The sequence below is a fragment of the Thunnus maccoyii genome, chromosome 12, assembly GCF_910596095.1.
Source record: "Thunnus maccoyii chromosome 12, fThuMac1.1, whole genome shotgun sequence".
NCBI lineage: Eukaryota > Metazoa > Chordata > Actinopteri > Scombriformes > Scombridae > Thunnus > Thunnus maccoyii.
In genome coordinates, this window is record NC_056544.1 from 29,158,107 (window position 1) to 29,171,380 (window position 13,274).

The 13,274-nt window shown below is 38.1% G+C and overlaps 1 protein-coding gene across 1 annotated transcript; it reads left to right on the forward strand.

The window, feature by feature from the left end:
• The first annotated feature begins 5,905 nt into the window (after positions 1–5,905).
• LOC121908362 lies at positions 5,906–12,780 on the forward strand. The gene is made up of 3 exons (XM_042428301.1): positions 5,906–7,584; positions 10,192–10,214; positions 10,484–12,780. Exons 1-3 carry the CDS (start codon positions 5,922–5,924, stop codon positions 12,227–12,229), a joined length of 3,432 nt encoding a protein of 1,143 aa, XP_042284235.1. The 5' UTR covers positions 5,906–5,921; the 3' UTR covers positions 12,230–12,780.
• Positions 12,781–13,274: the final 494 nt, after the last annotated feature.

Here is a 13,274-nt window from a genome sequence, read left to right on the forward strand (position 1 = left end):
CAGCGAACCCTCTCACCCACCCATACAATCAGTCTGTTATTCAGTCAGTCATTCGCTCATTACAAACTTTTTAAAACACACACTTGGACAGTCTGGTTACAACTTGCATTAGAGGGACATTAATTAGGGGTTTTTAATGGGAAATACCAATTTTAAAAAACAAACAGGCACTGATATTAGATGCAGTTATTTGGTTACAATAATGTGGTGAGCATTAGTACATGGCAACACTTAACAGATGTACTGTACCAAACCATCAGATTCTTAGGCTACAGACATACACCCACTAAAGCTGTCCCATTGTTCTTTAACCATATCATTTTTCCAGTTCAATCGTCCCAGCATTTTTTGACATGCAACAGTTAGAGGAGCATGTTGATATATTTTGTCTTTGTGTACAATGTTCAGACAGACTACACTACTTGTTTGAATATTTACATTTTAAATGACTTTTGAATGTTTAGCTACCTGAATAAACTCCATGCTTTGTTCTATTACTTTATAATTGTGTACAAATGTTTAGCATCATTCATTTATACTGTTAATAAAGTGAAAGTTTGAAAGAAACACTTTGAAGTTGTATAATTTGTCTTAACATTTGAAGTCACAATTCAAATGGCTGTTTATTCACTGTTGTAAATACTGTCTGAGTAATTATGTCAAGTAACAAGGTTTGTGGAAAAAATATTTAAAATTTGAACTCACTGTTAGCAGTCAGTTAGTTAAACACAGTGGTCCCAACTGACGTTTCTGCTGCGCTTATTTTATTGCTCTACTAGTGTCTTTGACAAACCAAATCTACTCAACAGTGACATGTTCCATCTTTGGTTAAAGCATGTCTCAGGTTAAATGAATATATTCCTGCACTACCTTTGTATCCAGGCAGGCACGTGGCAGAATTGCTTGATTAGCTATCTAACCAACCCCAACTTAACATTCACCTCCCTCCTACCTTAATACTTAACCCTAATATTTACCTTAATAATTTAGTTAGTTTGGGACCTGCCTTAACCTACAGTAATACCTACCTTACTTACCTAATTCTAAGACTTACCGCTACTTACCTCCAATACTGACCTTAATAGCTACCCTATTTACCATTATCCTAATACTTACCTCAATATTTACTGCGATAGAAATACCTACCTAAAAGATACCTACTTACCTTAAATACCTACTGTAGGAACAATTAGCACCTCAACAACTAATACCTATCTTCATAATACCTAACTTAAATACCGACCGATCTTAGCAACTCCTTATACTTACCTGGACCTACTTACCGGAAGAACTACAGTTACAACTCCAATCAATTGGCTACAGGACACACTCGGGGGCTCGACCAACCTCGGCAGGGCCTCCCTCGGTTGAGGATGTCTAGCGATAATGGCCGAAACTTCTGTTGATCCTGAGGTCCACTGCTGAAGATGTTTCCTAAAAAAATAAACAGAAAATAAATACAAAAAAAATAAATACTATCAGTTACAAGATCGATCCGAAACCGGAATCCAAATAGTACTTAAACACTTGATATAAAACTAGATCAACTAATTACGAAGTGACCGAATCCCCCCAAGATCTTAAACCATTAATAACTAAGATTCTTACCAGGGAGATTCTAAGTCAGACCTTTTACAAAGTCCTGATAGGAAGAAAATAGTGTTATTCTCCTTTTACAGAAAAATACTGCTGAAAGCAGTTAGCAGCCAAGCTCCTCACAAACACAGGTACCACACAAATATTTGTTTCTGTCAGTAGACTGTAGACTTACATGCAAGTGATTTGACTTTAGAGAGTATTCAGTAGTTGTTAATTGAAACTCACTGTAGTCCTCACTGTTAGTAGTCAGTTACACAATTGTGTGTTGAGTTGTACATTTTGCTCTTTATGGTACAAATCTATAAATATGCCATTTGTGAAAAGTTCAAATTAACAGTAATACACAAGTTACTGTTAATTTACACTGCTTTTAGCTGAATATTCACAAGTGGCATATTTACAGATTTTTATTGTAAACTGCAAAATGGATGACATACTACTCAACACACTATTGTGTAACTGACCACTAACAGTGAGGACTACAGTGAGTTTCAATTAACAGCTACAGAATACCCTTGAAAGTCAAATCACTTGCATGTAAGTCTACAGACGGCCGAAGAAACAACAACAGAAACAACAACAACAACAACGCAGGGGCTTCGAGCCTTACAGGCTCTCGGGGCACCCGTCGAGGCCCCTGTGCAGGTCCCCCGGCCGTGGCCCCTTCGAGCCTTTCGCTATAAAATATTGCTAAAATGTTAAAGAAATGTGTAAATCTGCACAAACAAATTAAAAACATTGAAGAAATACTTTAAAATTACCTCATTTAATTCTGCAGCTGTTGTGAGGGTCGGAGGCAAAGTTGCCGTTGTGTGTACATTGAAAAGAATACAGGCAACAACGTTGACACCTGTTGGTGTGCAGGTACTTTTAAGAGCATGATACATATTTTCTGCTTGTGTATTCTCAGGACAAGGCTTGCTGAGGTTCATTGCACAGGATCACAGCCATCGTTGGAGTTCTGAAAGGAAGTGAGTGACTTTCAATCTGTCCTATGAATTTGAGGCTTTTTTTTAGCATGCAGATTCACTTATTTCCATGGCCAAGGACAGTCAAGTCACATGACTTGACGCAAGTTGCAATTTTGAGAACTCGCGACTTGGTTGACTAACACTTATAAGACTCGACTTGACTTTGACTTGAGGCAGATGACTTGAAAAGACTTGACAGTTTTTATTTAGCTGAATCGCCTGTTTGCATTATTGTAGATATTGAGCATGAACAGTTAACGTTTTGAGACATGAAAGGGTGTCTTCTAGTGAAGTGTGTGCAACCCAATGCAAGACAGGATTGAGCTCAAAGCTTGTTGAAAGCATTTTCCCATATCATTATTTCATTATTTTGTTCGCAGTCCCTCACTAGTTCAAAGTCAATGTTACTCAACCACAGCAGAATGGTCTCTTTCTCTGTAATCAACTGTGTGACAAATGCAATCCTTCAAGATCAGGCAAAGAAGATGGTATTTTAAAAAGTAATCATCGGATAGAATACTATGTTTCGTTGTGCAAGCGCCAAATGCGGGTAGATTTTCCATTTGGTGAGTAAATATACCAAAGTAGTCATGTGTTGCAGACAGAGACTCAGGCTGTAGTATAACTTGCAGTTTCTTTTATCTGCACACTTTACAACCACAACAAAGCAGAATGTGTAGCTTACAGTCCATCAGCATATTTTTGCTGCTGTTAAAACCCACTAGCTTTGTGCTAACTACTGCAACTGGAGGAAGTTCCTCTTCTTCTACTACTTCTGCTTCAAAACTCTCACCTTATTCAAAGGTACAACCGGGTGGCAGAATGGCAGAAGTCATACAACATATCCACTCACATTAATACTGCATAAAATACAAAATTATGAACCCTAGATCCTGGAAAACATTTTAGATCAGATTATTTATTTTTGTTCAAATAGTTAATTAATTAATCAAAACACCAACAACAACAAAACAAGGTATGAACCAAAACCATAAATTGTTGTATTTATGAATCCTAACCATAGCTATCCCTAGTTGTAGAGACTAACTAACATGTGCAGTTTGCTCATGACACGGCTTGCCATTGTACCCTTTTCTCTCGTGTTTTACAGGCTTCTTCCATGGTGACTGACTTGTGACTTAATTGACTTTTCTTGCTTGACGTTTAGCATTGACTTGACTTGGCTTACTTGAGTCTAAGTCACAGTGAGAGTCACAGTGATTTAAGACTTGCTTGAGCCTTTAAGGTTAAGACTTGAGACTTGCTTGTGACTTGCACATGTGTAACTTACTCCCACTTCTGATATTTGTGAACATGAACTACTTTCTCCCAAAGCCACAAACCAGAGACTTAAGACTCAAATTTGTGATGCCATCCGGAATAAAGTCTGGAGCTGCTTCATATACAATGAATGTGAAACTAATTTTGTAGTAATTTTTTAATACCCAAATAAGCTTTATTCTATAGTAAACTTTCATATCTGACACATAAAATGTACCTGTATACTAGGCTTGGGCAATGTCCACAGAATTACTTTGTAAAGCGAGCAGTAAAAGGTAATTTTATGACATATTCTGGTTATTAAACACCTTGAAATCTCATACATCTCAAATGGGGATCTGTATTGAATGGATTGCACAATATTGTAAAATGTCAGTAGAAAAATGTGTATATTTATTCAGTGTCAAAGTTGATATAAAGGTATTTTTACATAGACCTTCTGGTTTTTGTACATTCAGAACTCCACATGTTAATGTGAAATGTCTGTAGATATTTTGGGGAGTTGCTTGCAAGTACTGTCACATAATGTTTATATAGAGTTAACCTCATACATTAATGGGAAAGGCCTGTAAATATATTGGAGAGCTGCTTGTAATTACTGTTAAATAATGTTTATATAAAGTTAACCTCATACATTAATGGGGAAATGTATGTAGATATATTTGATAGTTTATTTTAAATACTATCAAATAATGTTAGTAAACTGATGATTATTAAAATTATATTTTTGTAAACTATTATCACATGATCTTATTTTTTTGTACAGTATAAAACCAACATTTACCAGAGATTTACTGTAAATCGATTGGATAATCACATAAAATAAAAGCTTAAAGCTCTCAAGATACCATTAATGGGTGTTAAAGGAGGGTAATTTGAATGTAATTTTAATTAATTTTTCTGTGTTTTACATCCAGAAATCTGTACTTTGATGGGGAGTTCTTGTGGATGGATTGAATAATCCTATGAATTTACCAGAGATTACTGTATGAAAACCAGAGTCTTCATTTAAATTAGATGATTTTAAGGTAGTTCTGCAATCATTTCCATTTTTTGTGCAGATTTATACATTTGTTCTAGCAATGTTTTATGACAATTTTTATAATATAATAATATTTTCTTTTTATTTTACAATGGTTGGACTGTAAAAATGTAGACAATGTCCAAAGTAAATATCCGTATTTTTAAAATAAATCTCTGTCGAATAACTAAAGGTTTTTTACTGTTATTTGACGGTAAGTGTTTGGCAACTTTTGCTGCCAGACTTTTTACCATTTTTTTATGATTTTTTTTTTACATTGTGTGATTTAACAGTTATCATTAATAGATGATCCTTTAAGTGTTAACTAATCACATAAAGCCATAGAGACTCATAGAAATACTTCAATCATCATGAGTTGTGTATTAGTTAAACAATACTTAAGTATGTGATTTGTTCCCTAAAGTACATAAATATTAGAAAAAATAAAGTGTCACCACATTTACTCTTGTAGCTGCACTCATGAGTGAAACTTTTTTTTTTTTTGCAGTGATCAGTGGAAAACGAGAGGAAGCAGCAACACACATGCGAGAGAAAACTATCACGTTATGTCAAAACAACAATATTATACAGTTAAGGGGCTTGATGGAAAAACTCAGCTGGATTTTAGGAGAATACAATAATTCAGAGAAACAGGGAGTCATCTGTAGATCTCTCCTAAATTCCCAAGATTACTTTGACACCAGAAAGCAGGTGACCAGTGTTTTCCAATGAGACGTGAGCTTCATTGTAAGAAAAAAAAGGGTTAAACACACATATCTCTCTCAAACTGCTCCTCCTCCTGGAATGAATCATAGCTTGATAACTCCTCCCTCTTCTTCCTGCTCTCAAACACAACAAGCTCCAGTCTGTCCACATATTTCCTTGTTCCCTCCACTTCAGATCTACAGTTTGAAGATGGGTGTAACCAACCTGTAAAAGAGCTGCAGCCTCCATTCACTGTAGAAACACATGCTGTTTAGATCAGAGCTCAAACTAGTTTCACTTCTCAGAAAGTGGAACTCAGACAGTCGTTGTCACTGAGAGGTGAAATGGCGCAGCAAGGAGCTCAGATGGACGGAGCAAAATTCTGCTGTTCGATCTGTCTGGATCTACTGAAGGATCCGGTGGCTATTCCCTGTGGACACAGCTACTGCATGAGCTGTATTAAAGGTTTCTGGGATGAAGAGGATGAGAAGAAAATCTACAGCTGCCCTCAGTGCAGACAGGCCTTCGCACCGAGGCCTGTCCTGGTGAAAAACACCTTGGTAGCAGATTTAATGGAGGAGCTGAAGAAGACTGGACTCCAAGCTGCTCCTGTTGATCACTGCTATGCTGGACCTGAAGATGTGGCCTGTGATGTCTGCACTGGGAGGAAGATGAAAGCTCGCAAGTCCTGTCTGGTGTGTCTCGCCTCTTACTGTGAGAAACACCTTCAGCGTCACTATGATGTTGCTCCATTAAAGAAACACAAGCTGGTCAACCCCTCCAAGAAGCTCCAGGAGAACATCTGCTCTCGTCATGATGAGGTGATGAAGATGTTCTGCCGTACTGATCAGCAGAGTATCTGTTATCTCTGCTCTGTGGATGAACATAAAGGCCACGACACAGTCTCAGCTGCAGCAGAAAGGACTGAGAGGCAGAGAGAGCTTGAGGTGAGTCGACAAAACATCCAGCAGAGAATCCAGGACAGAGAGAAAGATGTGAAGCTGCTTCAACAGGAGGTGGAGGCCGTCAGTCGCTCTGCTGATAAAGCAGTGGAGGACAGTGAGAAGATCTTCACTGAGCTGATCCGTCTCATCCAGAAAAGAAGCTCTGATGTGAAGCAGCAGATCAGATCCCAGCAGGAAACTGAAGTGAGTCGAGTCAAAGAGCTTCAGGAGAAGCTGGAGCAGGAGATCACTGAGCTGAAGAGGAAAGACGCTGAACTGAAGCAGCTCTCACACACAGAGGATCACAACCAGTTTCTACACAACTACCCCTCATTGTCACAACTCAGTGAACCTACAGACTCATCCAGCATCAATATCCGTCCTCTGAGATACTTTGAGGATGTGACAGCAGCTGTGTCAGAACTCAGAGATCAACTACAGGACATCCTGAGGGAGAAATGGACAAACATCTCACTGACAGTGGCTGAAGTGGATGTTTTACTGTCACAACGAGAACCCAAGACCAGAGCTGAGTTCTTAAAATATTCACGTGAAATCACACTGGATCCAAACACAGCAAACACACAGCTGTTATTATCTGATGGGAACAGAAAAGCATCATTAGAGGAAGAAGAACAGTATTATTCTAGTCACCCAGAGAGATTCACTTATTGGTATCAGGTCCTGAGTAGAGAGAGTCTGACTGGACGTTGTTACTGGGAGGTGGAGTGGAGCGGAACAGGAGTTTATGTAGCAGTCGCATACAAGAATATCAGCAGAGCAGGAAACTCAGATGAATGTGGATTTGGATACAATGACAAATCTTGGGCTTTAGATTGTTACACTAACAGTTATACATTTTTGTTCAACAATGTCAAAACTCGTGTCTCAGGTCCTGGTTCCTCCAGAGTAGGAGTGTACCTGGATCACAGAGCAGGTATTCTGTCCTTCTACAGCGTCTCTGAAACCATGACTCTCCTCCACAGAGTCCAGACCACATTCACTCAGCCTCTCTATGCTGGACTATGTCTTGACTACTCTTACGGGGTCACTGCTGAGTTCTGCAAACTCAAATAGACAGAAGTCATTTAAGGGACAGTCGGTTAAATTCTGAGTTAATTCTTAAAATGATTTTGTCTCTGTCATTGTTGCTGAGAGCTCGTTGCTGCAGTGTTTCTGCACAGAGATCAGCTGTCAATCAAACATTATGGTCAACTTTGACATCTTCTCATCTGTTGTTATGTAAATATTTCAGTTTCTTTAGTTGCTGCTCTTTCTTGTGTCTGTTTCACCATGGAGGCTTTCACTGATCATGATGATTTTGTTTTATACACAAACTTGCATTTCTCAACTCTGCTCTTGTTTCTCTTCCACTTCATCAGTCTGAACAGAGAAAGAACCAGAACTTCCTTTATCAATAGATATTTTACTCTCACGACTTTGTAAATCTGTCAAGAAATTTACATTCAAATTGATGCATTTGGTCATGTACAAATCAGGTATTATTAAGTATTATAAAACTTGAATTATTGTGATAATACTCAATAAGGAGATCATTTATGATGTTGTTGTACATAGCTGACATTCTGGGTTAAACTAACTGATTGTGTGGATGAAGTGAATCTGAACATGAAATCATTGAACAAGAGTCATTTAACAGACTTTACTGATTGGATGTGTGAACAATCTGAAGCTTTATATCATCAATAAAGTTGTTTTATTTCAAGATTGAACAAAGTATTTTCTTCTGTCTTCATCTCAGGATCTCATTCAAAGCTTCTGGAGAAAATGTGAAACTAATATGAGAGTTTATTTGAGGCAGTTTTCCTCCTGAAACACCACAAAGTACAGAGTTCATGTTCAGAGCAGAAGAACGTTTGTCAGTCAGTCTCTGTACTTTCAGCTTTCTTCACTAAAACAGCTTCATCACAGAGAAATGAGCAGAGTTTTCTATCACTTGTTGCTTTTAACAAACTGAGATTTTATTTGTGCATTTAGTCAATAAAGAGGATTTGTGACACAGGCCTAAAAAAAACTGTTAGTTAGTTTAAAAAAATTAATTTGGTCAAATTTGGGTGTGAAGATGTTTTGTTGAGTCGTGACGAACATAAAACAACATCTATGTGTAATTGTGAACTTGAGGTCATTTCATTAATGTTGAGGTTGATTTTCATGAAGATGAAAGTTCAGAATGAGGCTGTCATGTTGGTTCAGTGTTTAGCTCTATCACCTCACAGTCAGACGCTTCTGGGTTGTAAAGTTTGAATCCAGACTTGATTCAAACTTCTTGTGACTCATTTTGTTCGGGGTTTAATCTCTCAATCCACAAAACTGCCTGCTGTGCTGAAGACTTTCTGTTATTGATGCTTAACTGACAACAAAGAAATGCATCTAAAACTGTCATGATTAGTGTTTCTGACAACTGTGATTGATTATTGCACCATCACAGGTAAAGTTACTCCACCTTTTCTAGTCCAGAAGTAATTTAGGAATCATTTCATCATAATGATAATTACATTATAAACTGCTTTCATTCTCATCACAATCAACATCAAGAGAACTTGACATGTTCATTCTAGTTTTAAGCCGTTAAGAGTTCAGAAAAGCGAATATTTGAACAACAGCAGATGAAACATGTTTAAACTCTATCAGGTCCAGTCATGAAATAATTAAATCATAAAATAAATAAATCATTCTTTACATCTGGTTTCAAGTTTTTCCATGTTGGTCAATCAGATTTCATGAAGTCTTAAGTCTCAAATCTCAAAGTTTTATTTACAACCTGAAGACTCATGTGAACAATATTTGTAAACTGAAAAATCTTCCGTCTACATTTGGATGTTCTCACAGAACAGATGTTATATAGAAGCTTTTTTTAAAAAAATGATATCAAACTTGTAGTCAGATGCAAACATCAGCATGTTAACATATAACTCGTCTTTATGCTACATTTACAAGCTGGCAACACCAGACGAATGTATAACACATGATCACGTTGCATCATACGTTCATTTTATACCCACAGTAACTGAGTTTAAATTCAATTCTGTAAATACATTTTAAATTGTTCGTTTAATTTTAGTGCTACTTTGTTTATTTCATTATTATTATTATAACCTCACTCTTGTTATATTTTTATTCTTCTGTGTTGCGTTTGTGGGAGCAACAATCTTTGTATTTTTACATTCTTGGCTAATAAACAGATTCTGATTCTGATTTATATTCTTTCATATTTGCTGGTAAATCAGTTCATGTATGACGTAACTATGATTTAACAGTTATCATTAATAGATGATCCTTTAAGTGTTAACTAATCACATAAAGCCATAGAGACTCATAGAAATACTTCAATCATCATGAGTTGTGTATTAGTTAAACAATACTTAAGTATGTGATTTGTTCCCTAAAGTACATAAATATTAGAAAAAATAAAGTGTCACCACATTTACTCTTGTAGCTGCACTCATGAGTGAAACTTTTTTTTTTGCAGTGATCAGTGGAAAACAAGAGGAAGCAGCAACACACATGCGAGAGAAAACTATCACGTTATGTCAAAACAACAATATTATACAGTTAAGGGGCTTGATGGAAAAACTCAGCTGGATTTTAGGAGAATACAAGAATTCAGAGAAACAGGGAGTCATCTGTAGATCTCTCCTAAATTCCCAAGATTACTTTGACACCAGAAAGCAGGTGACCAGTGTTTTCAAATGAGACGTGAGCTTCGTTGTAAGAAAAAAAGGGTTAAACACACAGTATCTCTCTCAAACTGCTCCTCCTCCTGGAATGAATCATAGCTTGATAACTCCTCCCTCTTCTTCCTGCTCTCAAACACAACAAGCTCCAGTCTGTCCACGTATTTCCTTGTTCCCTCCCCTTCAGATCTACAGTTTGAAGATGGGTGTAACCAACCTGTAAAAGAGCTGCAGCCTCCATTCACTGCAGAAACACATGCTGTTTAGATCAGAGCGCAAACTAGTTTCACTTCTCAGAAAGTGAAACTCAGACAGTCGTTGTCACTGAGAGGTGAAATGGCGCAGCAAGGAGCTCAGCTGGACGGAGCAAAATTCTGCTGTTCGATCTGTTTGGATCTACTGAAGGATCCGGTGACTATTCCCTGTGGACACAGCTACTGCATGAGCTGTATTAAAGGTTTCTGGGATGAAGAGGATGAGAAGAAAATCTACAGCTGCCCTCAGTGCAGACAGACCTTCACACCGAGGCCTGTCCTGGTGAAAAACACCATGTTAGCAGATTTAATGGAGGAGCTGAAGAAGACTGAACTCCAAGCTGCTCCTGTTGATCACTGCTATGCTGGACCTGAAGATGTGGCCTGTGATGTCTGCACTGGAAGGAAGCTGAAAGCCCTCAAGTCCTGTCTGGTGTGTCTGGCCTCTTACTGTGAGAAACACCTTCAGCCTCATTATGATGCAGCTCCATTAAAGAAACACAAGCTGGTCGACCCCTCCAAGAAGCTCCAGGAGAACATCTGCTCTCGTCATGATGAGGTGATGAAGATGTTCTGCCGTACTGATCAGCAGAGTATCTGTTATCTCTGCCCTGTGGATGAACATAAAGGCCACGACACAGTCTCAGCTGCAGTAGAAAGGACTGAGAGGCAGAGAGAGCTCGAGGTGAGTCGACAAAACATCCAGCAGAGAATCCAGGACAGAGAGAAAGATGTGAAGCTGCTTCAACAGGAGGTGGAGGCCATCAGTTGCTCTGCTGATAAAGCAGTGGAGGACAGTGAGAAGATCTTCACTGAGCTGATCCGTCTCATCCAAAAAAGAAGCTCTGATGTGAAGCAGCAGATCAGATCCCAGCAGGAAACTGAAGTGAGTCGAGCCAAAGAGCTTCAGGAGAAGCTGGAGCAGGAGATCACTGAGCTGAAGAGGAAAGACGCTGAACTGAAGCAGCTCTCACACACAGAGGATCACAACCAGTTTCTACACAACTACCCCTCACTGTCACAACTCAGTGAACCTACAGACTCATCCAGCATCAATATCCGTCCTCTGAGATACTTTGAGGATGTGACAGCAGCTGTGTCAGAGCTCAGAGATCAACTACAGGACATCCTGAGGGAGAAATGGACAAACATCTCACTGACAGTGACTGAAGTGGATGTTTTACTGTCACAACCAGAACCCAAGACCAGAGCTGAGTTCTTAAAATATTCACGTGAAATCACACTGGATCCAAACACAGCACACACACAGCTGTTATTATCTGATGGGAACAGAAAAGCAACATTAGAGGAAGAAGAACAGTTTTATTCTAGTCACCCAGAGAGATTCACTTATTGGCGTCAGGTCCTGAGTAGAGAGAGTCTGACTGGACGTTGTTACTGGGAGGTGGAGTGGAGAGGGACAGGAGCTTCTGTAGCAGTCGCATACAAGAATATCAGCAGAGCAGGAGACTCAAATGAATGTATATTTGGATGCAATGTCAAATCTTGGTCTTTAAATTGTGACACTGACAGTTATACATTTTGGTTCAACAATGTCTCAACTCCCGTCTCAGGTCCTGGTTCCTCCAGAGTAGGAGTGTACCTGGATCACAGAGCAGGTATTCTGTCCTTCTACAGCGTCTCTGAAACCATGACTCTCCTCCACAGAGTCCAGACCACATTCACTCAGCCTCTCTATGCTGGACTACGTCTTTACTACTCTTTCGGGGACACTGCTGAGTTCTGCAAACTCAAATAGACAGAAGTCATTTAAGGGACAGTCGGTTAAATTCTGAGTTAATTCTTAAAATGATTTTGTCTCTGTCATTGTTGCTGAGAGCTCGTTGCTGCAGTGTTTCTGCACAGAGATCAGCTGTCAATCAAACATTATGGTCAACTTTGACATCTTCTCATCTGTTGTTATGTAAATATTTGAGTTTCTTTAGTTGCTGCTCTTTCTTGTGTCAGTTTCACCATGGAGGCTTTCACTGATCATGATGATTTTTTGTTTTATACACAAACTTGCATTTCTCAACTCTGCTCTTGTTTCTCTTCCACTTCATCAGTCTGAACAGAGAAAGAACCAGAACTTCCTTTATCAATAGATATTTTACTCTCACGACTTTGTAAATCTGTCAAGAAATTTACATTCACATTGATGCATTTGGTCATGTAAAAATCAGGTATTATAAAGTATTATAATACTTGAATTATTGTGATAATAATCAATAAGGAGATCATTTATTATGTTCTTGTACATAGCTGACATTCTGGGTTAAACTAACTGATTGTGTGGATGAAGTGAATCTGAACATGAAATCATTGAACAAGAGTCATTTAACAGACTTTACTGATTGGATGTGTGAACAATCTGAAGCTTTATATCATCAATAAAGTTGTTTTATTTCAAGATTGAACAAAGTATTTTCTTCTGTCTTCATCTCAGGATCTCATTCAAAGCTTCTGGAGAAAATGTGAAACTAATATGAGAGTTTATTTGAGGCAGTTTTCCTCCTGAAACACCTTCATGCTACATTTACAAGCTGGCAACACCAGACGAATGTATAACACATGATCACGTTGCATCATACGTTCATTTTATACCCACAGTAACTGAGTTTAAATTCAATTCTGTAAATAGATTTGAAATTGTTCGTTTAATTTTAGTCCTACTTTGTTTATTTCATTATTATTATTATAACCTTACTCTTGTTATATTTTTATTCTTCTATGTTGCGTTTGTGGGAGCAACAATCTTTGTATTTTTACATTCTTGGCTAATAAACAGATTCTGATTCTGATTT

Bases quoted from the DNA above. Each gene is read 5' to 3' on its own strand.
- LOC121908362 (XM_042428301.1), top strand. From the start codon at position 5,922: ATGGCGCAGCAAGGAGCTCAGATGGACGGAGCAAAATTCTGCTGTTCG. The intron at 7,585-10,191 runs GCAAACTCAAAT...TAAATTCCCAAG, and splicing joins CGGGGTCACTGCTGAGTTCT to ATTACTTTGACACCAGAAAG. The intron at 10,215-10,483 runs GTGACCAGTGTT...CATGCTGTTTAG, and splicing joins ACTTTGACACCAGAAAGCAG to ATCAGAGCGCAAACTAGTTT.